Source organism: Uloborus diversus, chromosome 4, assembly GCF_026930045.1.
Source record: "Uloborus diversus isolate 005 chromosome 4, Udiv.v.3.1, whole genome shotgun sequence".
Classification (NCBI taxonomy): Eukaryota; Metazoa; Arthropoda; class Arachnida; order Araneae; family Uloboridae; genus Uloborus; species Uloborus diversus.
In genome coordinates, this window is record NC_072734.1 from 136,437,927 (window position 1) to 136,455,916 (window position 17,990).

Below are 17,990 nucleotides of genomic sequence, written 5' to 3' on the forward strand. Positions count from 1 at the left end.
TGTGTAGAGAGTTAGAAATATTCAACTTTTTTGTAAGATAATGAAAATACTGTACCTGTTCTGTCGACTGTTTGAAAAATCTGTTTATTTCTAAAAAATATACCTTGTGTTTATTCGAGATTTGTGATGTGTTGGTTAGCAGAAAATAATTCACATGAAAGCCTTTTAACTAGATTAGTTTCCTCTATACATATATTGAGAAAATCAGACGTAACAGGAATTGGTCGAGATAATTTGAGTTATTTATTGACCAGTTAAAGAAAAAAGTTAAATACATTTATTTAAAATCTTTGAAGTATTTTTTTTAATGCCGTTAAGAGTTAAGAAATACTATTAAAGTTCAAAATTCATTTTTTATCTTCATTGTCTGCGGTGAAGAATAAATAAGAAAGAAGTTTAAATTGTGAAAGTATTTAAATTAATTATCTTTTTAAAAAAAATCTCAGAAAATTTCAAAAAAACCCAAAAGTGGGCTAAATAATGGGTTTTTTAAAATGGGTTTTTTCAAAAAAACCCATTGGGTCCAATTCGGCCAACCCTGCAGCTATTTCCTTGTCTAAGAATATTTATATGATTAACTTCAGAAATCAATTTGGTGTATCAGCTAGAATGAAATTTTTGTAAATTTGTCATTCCTTCACTTATGCATAGAATGAGGGAATGTCTTAAAGAGTTATCCGGTCCACAAAAGTTTTTTTTTAAATTTAAAATACAGTTTTATATTTTTCTCTTTGAAAACTTTTATTTACTTATTTTTTTCTGATTTTCATAATTGTTTTAGTAAAAATTATTGCATGTACGCCTTCTTTTTCATTTTTGAAACTTAATTTATTTAAATACTAGCAAAAATACCCGGCGTTGCCTGGGTCAGTAATAATTATTAGAAAAAATCGTTACTTGCTTTTGTTTTCTGTTTTAAGTGAAAGAATTTAAAACACATCTTTTTGACGTGATTAAAAATCGAGTTTCATCCTTACCCATAAAACTAAAATAGCAATAAGTATAAAGAACAAAGTAGTATTGATTTAGAAACGAAAGCACTATATTTAAGCATATACACAAATTTAAAAAACATGAAATTAATCTTCTCATGTTTAAAAAGATTAATCTGTTGATACTTTTTTTTAACATGGAGTCTAAAACCTTCTCTGTATGGCTAATGAAGTACGAAGTGATTAAAAAAAAGTAGCTGCGCTCGTAATCCCCTTATACTTGCTTTAGTTATTTCGGGAAATTTCAATCATTGTGGCTCTTGGTGCGATTTTACCGAATTTGCGAAAGTCGTTTCGGGATACCTTCGATGATGCTCCCCCATTCTTTCCTTACTTTGTAAAACGATATATTAATTTTCGTTACAGAGATATCGTCGCCAGATGCTGAGATATTTTTGGTCACCATAAAATGGCGCTAAACAGTTTCATCCGAAATGTTACCGAAATAAGTAATAAAATTTGGTGATTGTTTGAAATTGTACAAAAAGGAAAATTAATGGAAGTTTTTGTGCTGTTTATGGATTTGCCTAATTTAGTTGCTGGATTATTTAATACAGTAAAAAAAGTCTTTTGAAAATTTTTTGATTGGCGATATTTTGTTTACATGGTGAAAGCTGAGAAACATTATGACGTAGTCTTCGGCTTCAAAAACAGCAACGTTGAAAAAACTGCCAAATGCATCAGCTACGGAAATCTTTCTGCAAATATTTTGGCGATCTGCTGGTTGTTTGGATAATGAGTAAGTGTTCAATCAGCATAAATAATAATAAAAACCATTAATTACATTAAAGTTCCGTTTAAATGGAAAATCATCAGCCAAATCATGTATTATTTGCCAATCTTGTGCAAAAATCTTACTTCAAGATTTGACTTGAGAAAAGCCTTGAACAATCACGAAAAGCAAAGAAAGTCAGCAATACAACAATTGTCGCTATCGACAGGGAGTTGAGATGATACACTAAATACTGTATTGAGTTGAGGAAAGCCTTCGAACATGGATCTAAAAAGCTCATAACTCGTTTTTTATTCTACTTAGAAATTTCGAACAGGTGCCATCTTCAGCAGAAAAATCAGAGCTTTCGATGGATATATAATGTAAATATGTGCAAGTATTTTTTCATCCCAATATTAGAGAAGTTATACAAAAATTGTGTTTTATTGCCCCCTAAGGGGGTTTTGCCCCCCATAACGGGACGAAAACTACCCTATGTGTTATTCTGATGCATAAGCTATATTATTGTAAAGTTTCATCAAAATCCGTTCAGTAGTTTTTGCGTGAAAGAGTAACAAACATCCATACATCCATCCATACATCCATACATCCATACAGACAAACTTTCGCATATATAATATTAGTAAGATTGTGACTACTTGACAAAGCATGTACATTAATTTTATACAGCATTTATCGATATAAAATGTTTTGAACATGGTTGCCCATATGCAAAATTTTAAGGGGGGGGGGGGGCTCAGATCTTTTCCCGATAGTTTAGCAGGATCTTCTCCCCATGGAAACCAATTTCAGTACATATTAGAGTTATTAAAATTTGATATCTGTAATAACTTATTAATTAATGGCTGTTGGAGAAATGTTTTTACATTTTTGCAAAGAAAAAAGTATTAAAAGCAAAAAAGTTCTAATCTCTAAGGGGGGAGGGCTTAAGCCCCCGTATGGGCGCCCTTGGTTTCAAAGGTTTTTATTCACTTTAATTTTTCTGAATTTCTAGAGCTCAAAATGACCATTTTCATGAGAATGATCCACACATAAATATTGCAGTATAACTTCGATTAACGATACCTGATTTAACGATTTCCTCAATTTAATGATACATTTCACTGGTCCAGATTAAACTACATTGAATATATATGCTCCAAGATCTATTGATATCCTTGATTTAACGATAATTTTTTCCAGTCCCCTGACAGTCGTTAAATCGAGGTTATCCCGTATTTTTAAGTGTTCAGCTCTCATTTATTTGAACATTTTGAATCTGTTAAAATTAAAACAAAGTACAAATAGCAATGTATATATTTATTAGAGTGCACTTGTTTTATTAGTATTGCATTTAGTTTACGAAAAGGTGATGAAACTATTTCTGTACCTCAGAGCCAGAAGGACGTTAGTCACATTATGATAATTTTTCAGGAGAGGGGAAAACTTTTTTTCTGGTGCTTGCAAAAAGGCTTACATCTGCTCTTTTATTCCTGATAAAAAAATTGAAAAGGATTTTTTAAGAAAATTACGTTCAGATGGCTTAATGTGGAATAGGCTTTTAATAAATGCACTAATATACGGAAAATCGCAATTTTTAGACTTACGTCAGTCTGGCTCTGAGGTACAGATTTTACAACTCCTTTTTTTTTGCACTTTGTACAAATTTGTGAATGTGTATATATATTATTGCAACAAATAATACAGGGTGTCCTAAAAAAGGCTGACTGTTTTCAAAAATTTATGACAGGAGAACGGTTAATGATAAAAAATAAATTCTTGCAGAAAATTCATGTGGTGGGCGCTAAATGTTTCCCCCTACAGTTCCAAATTTTAGTTCAAAAATTTTTCAATATATGGTGCTGCACATAGTAAGCCAGTAAGTCAAAAAAGAATTGAAATTCACCGATTTTTCCTCAGATTGCGACGTGGGATTACAGCTGATGATTGTTTGAAACTTGTTTTGTTCTTTTTTTTCCATTACTTTCGAAAAATTATGATGTAACTTTCTATCTTTTTTTATTTACGGGCCCACTATCTGCAGCGCCATCTATTGGAAGAATTTTCAACTAAAAGTTGAAACTAGGGCCAAAAATTTATGGCCCACCACATGAATTTTTTGCAAGAATTATTTTTTTATCATTTACTGTTTTCCTGTTATAAATTTTTGAAAACAGTCAGTCTTTTTCACGACACCCTGTATATACTTTTAGTATATTTAAAATGCCTTGAAATTCTATAATTATTTTAATGTAGTATATCAGACTGAGTTTTTCATTTTTTTTTTAAAGATTGGATGATTATGTAAGATTTATTTCAAAATTGTATTAAACTAAAAAAAAAGTAATTAAATATGTTTTTTGAACTATTAGCATTTTCTTCTTTCATTGCTTTTAGTGTCGGTAAAAAAAACTCTTCTTCTTCTTTGTCCTTTTAACAATGGCACATGGAAGAACATTTCATTTGACTCCTCATTCAGTGTTAAAGCTTTGAAACTGAAAGTAGTATTGTCTCCGTTGGTCTTTCTGATTAGTTCAAAGACAGTTTGGTTCATTTTTTTAGAAACGTTTTTCGAATTTGGTGACCTTTTCAGTGAACAACACCCAGGTATGTAAAAGCAGTTAGAAAAAAGTTTGCTAAGCAGAAGTTGTCTCAAGTTTCTGTTTTAAAATGTGTTTATTAACAGACATGCTGCCAGTATTAATAACCAACTTTTTATTCAAAACTTGAAAGCAGCAACTAGCTCAAAAATGATAGACTTCTGCATTTTGTTTAAATCTGAAAATATGAATTTTCTTCCTTAAACTATGTACATCCCTAACTGTGTAGTTTTTTTTTTTTTTTTTTTTGACGCCATAAAAATCAGTTTTAAGAATCAAGCGCCCCAATGATGTTTTGAAGTGAAGGTAGAGAGCTCATTTGGTCATGCTCAGGTTTATGCAATACTGTACATCTTAAAACAAAATATTTTCATTGCCTTAGCATCTACTCATCCTGCTATTATATCTTTGGACGAATAGGTTTCATTTAAAACCTGTACATTGAAAAGCATCCACTTACTCCATTGTTATTCCTTTCACATCATTAGTCTCCTCATACATGGTCACATTGAGATTTCACTTGCATGGAGATGTAAACTACCAGCAACCAAACAAATTTTGAATCTGCCTCCTCCTTTCAAAAGGCATTCCATTCATTTGAAGAATAAATCCATCTTTAAAATTTTACTCTTAAATGCCTCAAAATTAGGCATAGAATTGTAAAGGGTTGACTTAGATTCTCCAGATTTTCTGAATGAAAGCTCTTTTTATCTACTAGAGAAAGTGCATAATCTGCTCTAAACTATACTCTTTCTCTTTTGAGCATATAAGAGCTTCTTTTGCTTGAGCTTCCTAGACTTTTTAAGCTCTTCAAAAATGCAGACAAAGCCAAATGAAGTACGATTCTCAAGTATATATGTATAGTCAAGTCATGCCTTATTTGTAGGGGTACAGCAGTTAAATTTATGGCTATAACAAGGGAATATGATTATTGCTGCCATGGCAGGTGGTTTCACCAAAGTATCACAAAAATTTTAACATGCAAAGGGATTATTTGGTATTTTATATTGAAACCTTGAAGATCTTTTGACCTCATTTTAGGGTCCGTAAGGACGCTTTTTGGGTACTTCCTAGTTAAATTTCCTCATTAACAAACTTTCATAGGAGAACCTCCACACTACAGCTCTTGACTGGAATAACCTCACCATTGGAATTGTGTTTGTCTTCTATAACATTATCTTCGGATTTGTGTTCAACAATGGCCTCGTTGCTGGTTTGTTTCTCTTTTTTAACCATTGATCCCTCTTCGGTGCCTGTATTAGCTTGAGAAGTCTTACTTTTTGGCTTTCGGACGATACATCCAATCGTAGAACTTCTTTCACGCATCAAACCCACATCCTTGCTGGAATAACCACTCTCTGGAAAATATCCATTGGACAATTCTTTGGCATTGAAGTCCCGGTCAGTGGAAAGAATTCCTTCATGGGAGCCAGTCTTTTTAGTTTTGAGAGCGCCTGGGTTTGATTCTCTGCTGTTTGGAGAAAGTATACCATCGTGGGAATGTCTTTTCATGTGTCTGGCAATCACTCGTGATCTGTGGTTTGCTTTTCGAGTCTTGTGAGATGAATGGTAATGCTGACTCTCGTTGATGGTTGAATCCTGTGTGGCCGACAGTCGTCTCAAAATGGTGCTGTTCAAAGACGCTCCAAGAAACTGATGGTGAACTTTATACCGTTGGTACGTTCTGCGCACTAGGTATATTACCTGTAAGATTAAAAATATGTATCTATGTAAAGAATGTTTTCGCTTGAGTCTTAAATAAATGAATCTGCATCAAACATTCATTTAAAGAATGCACACTAAATGCAATTTGTGCACCAAATCTATTTACCTCTAAAACAAAAGGAAAGTCTTGGTGGGTGAATTTCATCATAACTGTCTTGATAGTTAGTAAGATTAAAAACATTTTGTCAATGAGGCTGGGGAGTCTTCTAGTTGTAACTAGACTGCGTTTATGGAAAGATAGACTAGATGTGAACTACAAAATGCGCCATTTGGGGAAGTCAGTAACGTGTGCGTAGGACAAGAACTACTGGCAACCTGATCATTTACTTCTGGTCAATCTTTGTTGTGCACACAGTATACATTATGATTGATTTTATTTCAAAACCAGGCCCGGATCTGCGTACCGGGGGGGGGGGGCATGTCCTTAAAGGGCCAAACAGCCAAAGAAATTGAAAGAAAAATTTTTAAAAATATGGCTCTAAGATTTATTAATGTTGCAAATATACACTGGCTGCCTCTGGGGAGGGGCCCTACAGATTGTGTTGCAGAGGGGCCCAAAATTTATAGAACAGGGCCTGTTTAAAACTTTATTAGCTGTTTGATGTTTGTGGACCAAAATAGTCTTATGGAGAATATTTGTAACTGTATTTTGAATTAAATGATAGAGAAGCCTCACAGTCACCTGTGCACTTGTGAAGACTAATTAGTGTACTACCAATTACTCAACTATTAGCTTCAATTTAAACTAAAAACAAATAAACAGGATCCATGTCTGGGAAATTGTAGTAGTTACTGTAGTCCCTATGTGAAAAATTCTCACCCAAAATTAACTAATGTAAGTTGTCTTAGGTTAACTAATGTAAGACTTTTTGGAAAACAATTTAATTTCGAAGAGATTGAAGCTTAATATTTAGCATTTAGCGAGTTATTTTTTAATTAAATTATTTTACATTTTAATTTAAAGTCATTTTTGTAAAGTACATCCTATTTTTTAAAACATAGGGCTGTCCTAAACTTCAGGCGTCGGAAAAGCTCTGACGTATTTACACCCTTACCTATAACCACTCCAAAAATAAACTACTTTTGAAGTTTCACTGCCAACAGCAATGGGAAGGATGTCAGATGGCATTTTCTGTTGTGATGGTTTCTGAAAGATAACAGCTCGAGAAAAGTCTAGAAAACACACTTAACTTGTAGCAAGAGAAATAAGCACTCTCTTGTCGACAAAAATCGTTTTTTGGGCGTTCTCTCTCGTATGCATCTTTTTTTCGAAACAATACATTACAACAACCAATTTATATTTTCAACATATAATGCACAGTGCTGATACAGCCACTTACTTCATTGTTAAGATAACAAAATATCACAGCAACCATCAAGCCCTGAAACAAAGAAATTCATTTATTGAAAAATCTATATAAATAAAACAGAATATATGCATAAGTGAGTATGTATGTTCCCTATGCAAATCCACAGTTTACGCGAAATTTGACAGGAAGGTACTTGACATTCCAAAAAAGAACTAAATCGTTAGAATGTTAATTTTAGTACCCGAAAATGACGTTTTTCTAACATGAGGGCGAAAAAATGCTTGCAAAACTTATAAAATGTCCGTGGAAACCTCTGATTTTTCTGCATCTGATAAAATTTGTTCTAATGTTTCAAGGTAATTAGAATGAATTATAACTGTTTTTAACTAATTTCATGCTAAAATGTAGGTAGGTAAGCCTTCAATTAGAAATTCATTGTTGATCACTGTCATTGTTGAACAATGCTTTTATTAAAATTTGTACTATGAAGAAAATCATTGGAGAAGAAAAATCTGCTGCCATTTGTTTCTCGAAAATGAACAAATAAAATTCTGGCTTTTGTTTTGAGGCTTTTCCTGTAAAGGAGAGATTTAAAAGGTTCTCTTTTTGGTTATTTTTCTACAATCTGTCACGAAATTTTACAGGCATTTTTTGTTCAAGCCTGATTGTTGAACATGCGTCACTTGACATAACTTTTATTCTCGAGATAGACCGTGCAAAGCCGGGCGACGCATCTAGTAAATAAATAAAAGTAAAAAGATATTTTGTTTCTCAGTGAGATGACATGAATAATGTAATTATTCTCGTTATCAGCTACCTTTTGCCCCCTAATGTGCAAATGTTTAATTTTGGATAGATAGAAATCCATTGGTTTTGGAGCAAAATAGTATTTTGGATATCAGCCAACTTTTAAAGGTTTTGTTACATAGCTACTAGAATAAAAGGAAATCGGATGTAACAATATTCGGTTAGTATGATAGGTGAGGCGACCCACCACAATACATTATTTTTTGCCAGAGTTAATCTTGAGCAGTGTTTTTTTACACAATCCTATTTCCGAATCACACATTTTCTGTTGACAATCACTAGTATCTACTCTCCCGGCATTGCACCCTCTGATTTACCTTTTCCTTTATTCTGATCCCTACATGTGACAAAAAACTTGAAAAATAGACTCTTATCCAAAATACCATTTTCTGTAGTTTGCTCCAAAACCAATAGATTTTTGTTGACCCAGGATTGAAAATTGGCTCACTTCAGTTGGGGCAAACCTAACCTGGCAGCGTCATATTGCTGTGATTAGGATCTTTGAGCCTTCACAATGCTGCCAGGTTAAGTTTGCCCCAACTGTAGACGTCAATAGGCTTTTTGATAACGAGATGCAATGGTAATTACATCGCTGATTAAAAAATAAAACCAGTTAAAAATTTAGGTTTCGAAAAGGATATTACTTTCTGGGACCCCCTAATACATTGCATTTTCGTGTTCTCACCTGTAATCCATCCATGGCGTAGTTGAAGTATACGTAGGCTTGCAGCAGGCCGCACTTTCCTGTCTGGGGCCTGTAGATTACTAAACAGAAGTGTAGACCAAACAAAGGAACAAGCACTAAGGTGGCTCTCACTGCTTTGCTGTAAGATGTACATCTGTTTGTTACAGATGTAATATGAGTTAGCATTCCACAAAACGTTCAAAATATATTAGTAAAAAAAATGTGTCCAGGTTCATTGAATGGAGAAGCACTTGGTAAACCCAACTACACTAACACTGTCTAACTTTCTTTTAAGTAGTCAACAACATTTAGAAAATATTGTTTCCTTCAATTTTATAACTCAACTATGGAACTGTGTAGTTTAATAACTCGAACCATTAAAAGGCATACAGTTTTGCAAAACATTCAAACTCGTGTTTCCAAGTACAAGAATGCATCTACTCAGTATAAGGAAATAGAAGTGTGATTATTTTTGTCAATAGTTTGTGTAACGAGTAGCGGTGTACGCAGGATTTTTTCAGAGAGGTGTTTGGGTCGGATCCAGACGATAACTGAGGAGGAACGAATGACTAAAGTATTCTATGGAGAGGGGTGACTTTTGAAAATAAAATCAAAAAAAGTTAAATAAAGCATGTACATTTAAAAAAAAAAAAAAGATAAAGTTATTATGTGAAAGTTTAAAGTGTTTCGAGTATAAAAAATGAAAAAAAAAAGAAAGAAAATCATTTTTCTAGTATTCTGGATCTATTATCTAACTTAAAAACTTTTGATTCGTTTGAAGACTAAGGAGCTATTTGGAAATCATATAGATCCCCATCAATGGTACTATTTTTCTTTGTAAATGAAAGGCTTCGATATCAAGATGCCATCTCGTTTTAACGGTTGTACTGTAAAATAATGAAGTAAGAAGGGAAAATAGTTATTACAAAAATTGGAGTTATAAATAAACATTTGAAAATAAATACTTTTTTTGTTTTCGTTTGATAGGCTGTTTAATATTTGCGCGTAAATTCACGGTTCTACACCGAAAACTTAGCTTCATAAAAGCAACTTCCGATGATCTTCGGTGATATTAGGGGGAAGAAGGTTCGGAGAATCTTCTCCAGAAAAATGATTCCTGAAATTGAAGTCTTAAAAACGCGACTGTTAACCACTTTGGAAGCGTCAAGGGAAAGGATGAAGTTCAGGAACTCCCCCTATCATTTTTCGATATTGGAGCTTCAAAGGCGCAATTTGAGATGACCTCAATTTGTCTCGGGCTTCTTTTATCTTCCGTTTCTGATAAAAAAAATTCAAACTTTGCATGCTTTGTGTACGGTCGTTATTTATAAAATTTTTACTTAAACCATTTTAAAGAAGACTAATTCATGCCAATTAATACCTTATTTCCGTCGCAGTACATATCGCACTCCGGCAAGTCGTGATTTCAATACCAGTATACCGAATACCTGTATTTCCAGCTATTTTGCTATTTCGTAATACTGGCATTTGCTGGGGGTAAAATACCGGTATTTTCGGTATTGGCTGAAAAAAATAATAAGCATTTGATTTAAGGAATTGACAGAATACCAATGAATAAAATTAGCGGAAAGATTACAAAATGATAATCTCTAGATGGTGTGATCAATCGCATTTTCATGCGCTTATGTGCGCCGTGTTTTTATTTTTTCCAATTTCACTCACTTTTCCTTTTGTGAAAGTTAACTTTAAGTGTAATTTCAAATATATTTGTCCTATGAATAATTTAATTCAACAATAAATTGTAGTTTTTCTGAAATATTTGTCTCAACTCTCAACCATACTGAATTTTGACAAACATTTTTCTTGTTAGTATGGAGAAATGGTAAATTATTGTCACCGGTACTGGTTTGCTGTTGAATCGCTATTTAGCTTTATAATTTTACAAGATTAAAAAACTCAAAAATTTAAAAACTATACAGGGCCTTGAAAATTTGAATAGAGGTTTGACATAATTAACACAAAGTTTACGTGCGTGGTGGCATAAAAACGATATACTCAACCAGCAGTACTCGCACCTACGATGCCCGTGCTAAGAATTTAAAGGAAGTCCGTTAAATAAAAAAAAATCCCCCCTCCCCTTCTGATGTGAAATGATCATTTTTCTTCAACTAAAATGTGTATACATCTTTTCAAAAAACCCATTAAAGTCTCTTTGGACTTTAAAACTATAAGCCAAAACACATTAAAAGTTTGACGGTAGCTTTGAAAATCAAAATAGTCCTTCCACTGTATAATTCGTCGCTTAATGCGCCAAGCAACCACGCTACCGTAACCCTGCTCTTTAATAAAGGGTGGAGCGTTTTTTTTTTTTTTTTTTTTTTTTTTCAATTTCAAATATTTAAAATGTTTCGCTAAATAAACAATCTTCATACTAAAAAAATATATATATAATAGCGAATGATCGAGTAACGCTCCTGACGTCATCAACAATGAATCTCGTGCCACGGCATGGTAATATTTGATAATATTTTTTGGTAATGTTTGACATGTAGGAAAATGCTTTATTCTGACAAGGCTGATCTGGATCCGGTCACATTACTGTTTTATTGATAAGACTGTCATTTTAGGATAGTGAAGAAACGAAGAAGTGGTCATTAATGCTATCTACTGGAGTTTAGGGTTAATCTACTGGAGTTAATGTTAAAAGTTCAACCATCAAAACATCACCAAAAAGACAATTGCTTCGTTAAAATGTAGAGCAGTAGAAGAGGCATTCCACGGTATTTTTGACATTTATGTAGAGTCCGTAACGTGACCTTTTTTGCCATAACTTTTTAATTTACCGTTTAATTTGCAAATTATTTTAATTTGAGCTGGTGTGTTGGTAGGAAAAGATCAAAATAAAATAATATGCTAATCCAACAGTAAATTAAAAAGTTATGGCAAAAAAGGTCACGTTACGGACTCTATATAAATGTCAAAAATGCCTTGGAATGCCCCAGAAGCAATTTTCTACCCTCATACCTTGACGGGCCACTTTCTAGTACTATAATAAAAATGTTATGAAGAGCAAAGCCAATTGAATAATACGACAAATCAAATTATTTACTTAGATAAGTAACTATCTTCAACTATAAGAACAAAAACAAACGTTGAAGAAATAAGTAAAACAAAACCCAATAGAAAAATCCTACATAATCAAATTATGTACCCGGAATATTGAAAAATAAAAAAAATAAAAGCATTTAAAAATCAGTTTGCTAGCCGCGCGGCATTGTTACTCGCAGCGACCGAGACTGTCGGCCAGCGTCCTCCAGATGAGTTAACTTTCCCCGCCATCTACTAGGAATTCATAGAACTAAACAATTAATTAAACATTTAATTTGCAATTATTTCGGTCAATATGTGTAATTAAAAAAAAAATAGCCTATAGCCTTCCTCAACAAATGCACTATTCATCACAAAAAGCATTTCTCAATTCGAACCAGTAGTTCCTAAGATTAGCGCGTTCAAACAAACAAACAAACTCTTCAGCTTTATATTATTAGTATAGATAATGCCACATCTTTAAAATTTCATAATTTTTTAGAAACATTTTCGAACTATAAAAAACTAAACAGCAAACATCACATCATACTTTTTTGCTCGTATTGTTATATTTGAGACTTAACCAATTTAAAACTATTATTGCGTAAAACCTTGATTTTCTCCAATGCTGTTTCTTCTGAGTTCCGATTCCGAGTCACAACTTACTACAACTGTATTTATGTCGAGGACTGCATACTAAGTGCCTTGCCTCCATTATTTTTTATACCGATAGATGGCAGCACCATCACCGGATCGAACAGTTAATGAGAATTTAGAACTAGTCCAGGAGCTAATAGCTACCTGGTGCTAGCACCCCCAGAGGTATCGTTTCACTTGGAGGACATTGAGACTACGAGCATATTTAACGTCGCCCAGTCCCCTTTAATGACGACGGTGGGTCTTCGACCATCGAGGTTCGAACTCAGGACCCTCCGGCCCCGAATCCGACACTCTACCGATCGGGCTACCACGGCCCTTCTTCTGAGTTGTTTCACTTTATTTGTCGATATGATTGACCGAGTAATTCGAGCGTTTCGTTTTATCCCCATGATTACATGCAAAAATACTTCCTTTTGAGCAGACGATACTTTGACGACACTTCATACTTACCGATATTGGTTTGGTTCCTTGCAATGTGTGGCTCGCACTTTAGTTACAAGGACTCCAATTATATGGCAAAGGAAATAAAGATTTATCTAAAAAAGGAATAGATTAATTTTAACAGCAATGAATTAACAAAATTAATTCATTAATTTAAATTAATTCGTTAATTTCAACACAATTTTGTAGCAAAGCATATTTATTCATTACAAGTTGAAGAATTGTTTTGTCCACATTTGAGCATAATGGCTACGATGCAAATATTGAAAAAAAAAAAAAGATTTTTCCTTACTCATAATATGTATAACGTTTTCCTCGTTAATTAATCGCATTTTTACCGCAGGCAGAAAATGTTTTTAAAGTGCATTTTTACCGCTCTTTTGAATTAAACCAAAATCGAAACGATACGATACTTACTTATCTTGAGCAGAAAGATCCAATTTTCAGGTTTAAAATAATAATAATTAATAAATAAATAAATTTCGAATAAAAAATAACTGTTCATCGAATTTTTTTCGAATTGGTGTATAAACCATCCTACCATCATCCTAGATAAACTGCAAAAATATCAAAGAAATCGGTCCGGTGACTTCCGAGTTTACCCCGGACATATAAATTTGGAACTTGTGTTTTATTTATACTAAGACTAGCTGACCCAGCCACGCGTTGCTGTGGCGAAGTAGATGGATTAAAATATTCTTTTGCTCTATATTTTGATAGAATCTAATTAATATTTTTAGTAAAGCTTAAAATAGTCTAGCAAATTTTAAAATATATGAGATTGATAATGGGCGTGTTAGACTGAATTAAGTAGGGGAGACCGGGGCAAGATGACGAGCCGGGCAAGATGACGAATACCTTAATTTTTCCGTTTTCCAGAAGGTAGCAGCATCAACTGGATACCACTGGCTCTCCTATTCGCTGTTCGCTCAGAAATAGTATAGAGACGTTGAAATCGCCATATTTGTGTTAATTATGAAGCTTTGATTGTTTATAGTTGTCACGATATAACTTTTGTGCATATGTAAATAAGCTCTGCTATAGATACAGATAAGATTTCTCGTGTTTCTTTAGTATTTATGAGTAACTTAGTTTAAATACTACCTATTACCATGAATAAATGTCAATTAATCGCCATCCTTTATGGAAATAGAGACGAATCCGTTCAAACAGGCAGTCCGGGGCACGATGACGGGCCGAAACGCGGGGCAAGATGACGAGCTCGTTGGTGATGAAACTGAGAATAATAGTGCTAATACTCAGTACTTCATAGTAGAAAACCAACATATAAACCCTCCAGACGAAGCAGAACTTGCAACAATTGCTGATTCCGATGCACCAAAGAAGCCTGTTAGAGTTTCTGATTTTAATGCATTGCCTAAAGCAACACAGTAAGAGAAAAAAAAAAGGCAGAAAACTGAGCTCAAACATTCTTACAAGCACACCCATCAGAGAGATGTCAGAACAAGGAGCAAAACGGAAGGAAAAATAGATTACTTAAGAAAAAACAAAAAAAAACAGGGGAAATAATCCCGTGAAGCTAAAAAGGGAGTAAAAACAACTCGCACTAAGTTCCTGTAGGTCCAAGTCTATACAATTTGTGTCAAGCAATCCAGTTGCTTCAACTTCCAAAGATGGTGTTATAATATGCCCTGCTTGTCCAGAGGAATATTGTGACCATCCAACAAATGAATGGATCCAGTGTTGTAAAAGCCAAGAGTGGTGGCATGAGGAATGTTCCTATTATGAAAATGGCATTTTTATTTGAGCCCATTGTTTGCTGCACATTTTAATACTTCAACATTACGCTGCAATGTATTAGGCTTAATTTGATACTTTGTAAGATGTGAAAACACAGTTATCATTTGTTAAACTAGATAACATATTAAAATCATAAACTATGTCCAACCTTTTTCAATGTTGTCATCTTGCCCCAACGTCAAAGTCATCTTGCCCCAGTACTGGGGCAAGATGACGATTTGTTAAGGTTATGAAAAACTAAAAATATCCCTCATTATTTTTATCTTAAAAACTAAATGGTAATATATTTAATGCTACAAAGGACTACCGTAACAGCTCATGTAAAATTAATTTTACCATCCTTAAAAATAAATTAATAAACAATGAAAATTGCTAACATAGTCATCTTGCCCCGGTCTCCCCTACTTATTGATATTAGTAAATTCTAACTAAATTTTCAATGCTAAAAGCACTATACTTACAGTTAGTAAGCAAATTTCGCAAGTGCGACTTCGGCCAAAAAAAAAAGCAGAATAACTTCAAAGTGGTAGTAAATATCGAAACTGATTGTTAAATATCGGAACGTAGAAATTAAGCGTAAACCAACATAAACTTTTAGAATATACACTACACTTTATTCATCTCAGATTTCTTTATAGTTTGTAATCAATAACTTCTTTACAAAATACATTAACTTAATTAAAAACATATAAACATTAAATTTTATAAATGAAGTAGATAACATTGACTTCGATCTATTGTTTCTATTATTTGAAAACTGAATATTATCTAAGCACTTATTTGTGCACGATATTCTTGCTTAACTTGTCTATTGCTAACTCGAATAGGTATGATAACTTTCTCCCTTCTGAGTACGCGATAGATAGTTGCCCATTAGAGAAACATGTGTGTTTCAAGTCCAACACTGTAAAAACGATTCAGAAACGTTCCTGGAAAATAATAGGCAGCTAATGTGCCCAATTTCAACCAGTAACATATCTTACCAAAACCAGGAACGTTTTCCGATAAAAGTCAGTAATTTTTCTGAAACATTGCGAAATCTCCCCTGATAAAGCCAGTTGTGAACATTCTAGCTATATGAAACAGGCTTTATGTATTTGATTAGAGGCTTCATAATTTCTCAAGAAAGCTCGAGAAGCCTTCGAGCAATCCTCGCCGAAACTACGCGAAAATCGCAAGCAAAGACCAAGCATTTCCTTGCCTGCAATTCCTGCGTCGCAAAACCGCAGCTATCCAGCGACTATTTTTTTTTTTCTTTTGCTCCCACTGGAAGTTTTAGCAACGTGGGCGGGCCGTGATCCAATTGAAGCCGATACACTTAATAAACACCGTCAGTCAATCTTTAAACTGGTAGCAAAAAATATTTTTCACAGCAGTGAAAATTCTGCATTCGTGCATCTTTTAGCAATTCAGAAAACTTTTTTGCGAAGTTACTTGATTTTGCGGGGAAATAGGTGAAAACCTCTGAAATCACGAAACGTTCCACGAAATTAACCAGTAGCGTTTCGAAATTTTTTACGGTGAAACCGAAAGTAGACATTGTTTGGTTTTAAGATCTATTTATGGTCTTTTCAAAATCAAAACAAATCGGAATTGAAGCCATCCAAATGTGTTTGAAAATTATGACGCTATTAATGGATTGCGTGGCAACACAAAAGTTCTCCTTTAAACCTTTCCGTCAAAATCTTTTAAATTTTGATGAAAAAACGTGTACCGTTGCATAATCTGGGTGGGTTTAAACTGTCAAAAAGAATAATTGGTGAACCAATTTTCAACCGGAAATCGTCAAGTGGCATTCCTTGTATATCCAGAGAATTTAAAAATTCAATTGGAATGTTAACGGCTTTGTTTTCATCGACAACTATATAGCCTTGTTCAGGATCAATGTTCAGCACAATATAATTTTGATTTTTTGCAGCTGTAAGTAATGGTTCCTTATTTACAATAATTGTAGCTAAGACAACGTCATTGCACTGTTTTTTCTTATTGTAAATCAGTGTTAACTAAGTCGGTGACCAATCGATCAGGAAATATCATACCATAATGACTAAACAACAAAATTGAAATTGGAATGCATAAGTCTTAAATCAACACTAAAGCTTCATTATATATATTTGGTGTAAAATCTAGATTTGTACATCGGTGTGTTTGTTTAACTCTATGGAATACATCTTCAAGCATAAAATTTATATAGTTTCCCCACAGAAATGATGATTGTGTTGGATATTATGTCATCAAAATTATCTTAATCAGTTGACGAATACTGCATTAGAAAATGCAACTCCCAATGATTATCTGCTACCAATAATTACAGCTCACGAAATGCATCGTGATATGTATTAAATCCTCGATTAGTAACGGCCCGCAAATATTCCCGTCTTTTCGGGAATGTTTAACGAAAATAAATGCAAAAACAACATTCACTTTGTTTTGGATGCACAGTTTTGTTTTGGATGGAGTTTTGGTCCAAATGTCTTGGCTGTAATTTTTAATTATGCCCGAGATTGATGAATGTTGCGTTCTTTGTTTGCGTGGCTTCCATAATATTTTTGATTTTATTCAACACTGTAAAAACAATTAAGAAACGTCCTGAAAAATAATGGATAGCGAACAGGCCCAATATCTGCCGTAACATATCTTGCAAAAAAGTAGGAACGTATCCCACTTAAACTCAGAAACCTTCCTAAAATTATCCTGAAGTCTTTCTGAAGAATTCCGAAACCTTTCCGATGCGAAACAATCATTTCTCTGAAAGCTTTAGAGAGAACCGAAGTAAGATTAAAAGTAATATCTTGGCACATTTTTCGACTTACCAAGAAAGTACCAAAAGCATTATCGCAACCGCAGCCACTGCTAAAAAAGACTTTCAAGCATGCACAAAAAATTCTACTTGCTCGTTAATCTTGGAAAGTTACGAAATGCAGAGACTCACTTGCTCCCATTCGGAGTTACGTCAGGTCTAGACGGGCCACGACAAAGGTAGTTAAGTCAATTCATTACTGAAATTCATTCTCCTTCCTGAAATTGTCCTGGAATCCACTTGAAGAGTTCAGTAATATCCCTGGCTATCGAAAAAGCATAAATTGTTCAGCCAATTTTCAACCGGAAATCGTGTAGTCGCATTCCTGGTGTATCCAGGGAATTTAAAAATTCAGTTGGAATGTTTACTGCTTTGTTTTCCTCGACAACTGTATAGGCTTGTTCAGCATCAATGGGGAGCTTTTTTTTCCCAGCCGTCAGTAATGGCTC

The 17,990-nt window shown here is 33.8% G+C and overlaps 1 protein-coding gene across 1 annotated transcript in view; it reads right to left on the reverse strand.

The window, feature by feature from the left end:
• Positions 1-2,389: 2,389 nt before the first annotated feature.
• LOC129220848 (calcitonin gene-related peptide type 1 receptor-like) overlaps positions 2,390-17,990 on the reverse strand; it is a 67,773-nt gene continuing 52,172 nt past the window's right edge. Inside the window, exons 10-13 of the mRNA XM_054855279.1 lie at positions 12,990-13,075; positions 8,832-8,970; positions 7,370-7,411; positions 2,390-6,008 (exon numbers count right to left, since the gene is read on the reverse strand). Coding sequence (XP_054711254.1) covers positions 5,403-6,008; positions 7,370-7,411; positions 8,832-8,970; positions 12,990-13,075 — 873 coding nt within the window. The 3' untranslated portion in view covers positions 2,390-5,402. The remainder of the gene's footprint in view (positions 6,009-7,369; positions 7,412-8,831; positions 8,971-12,989; positions 13,076-17,990) is intronic.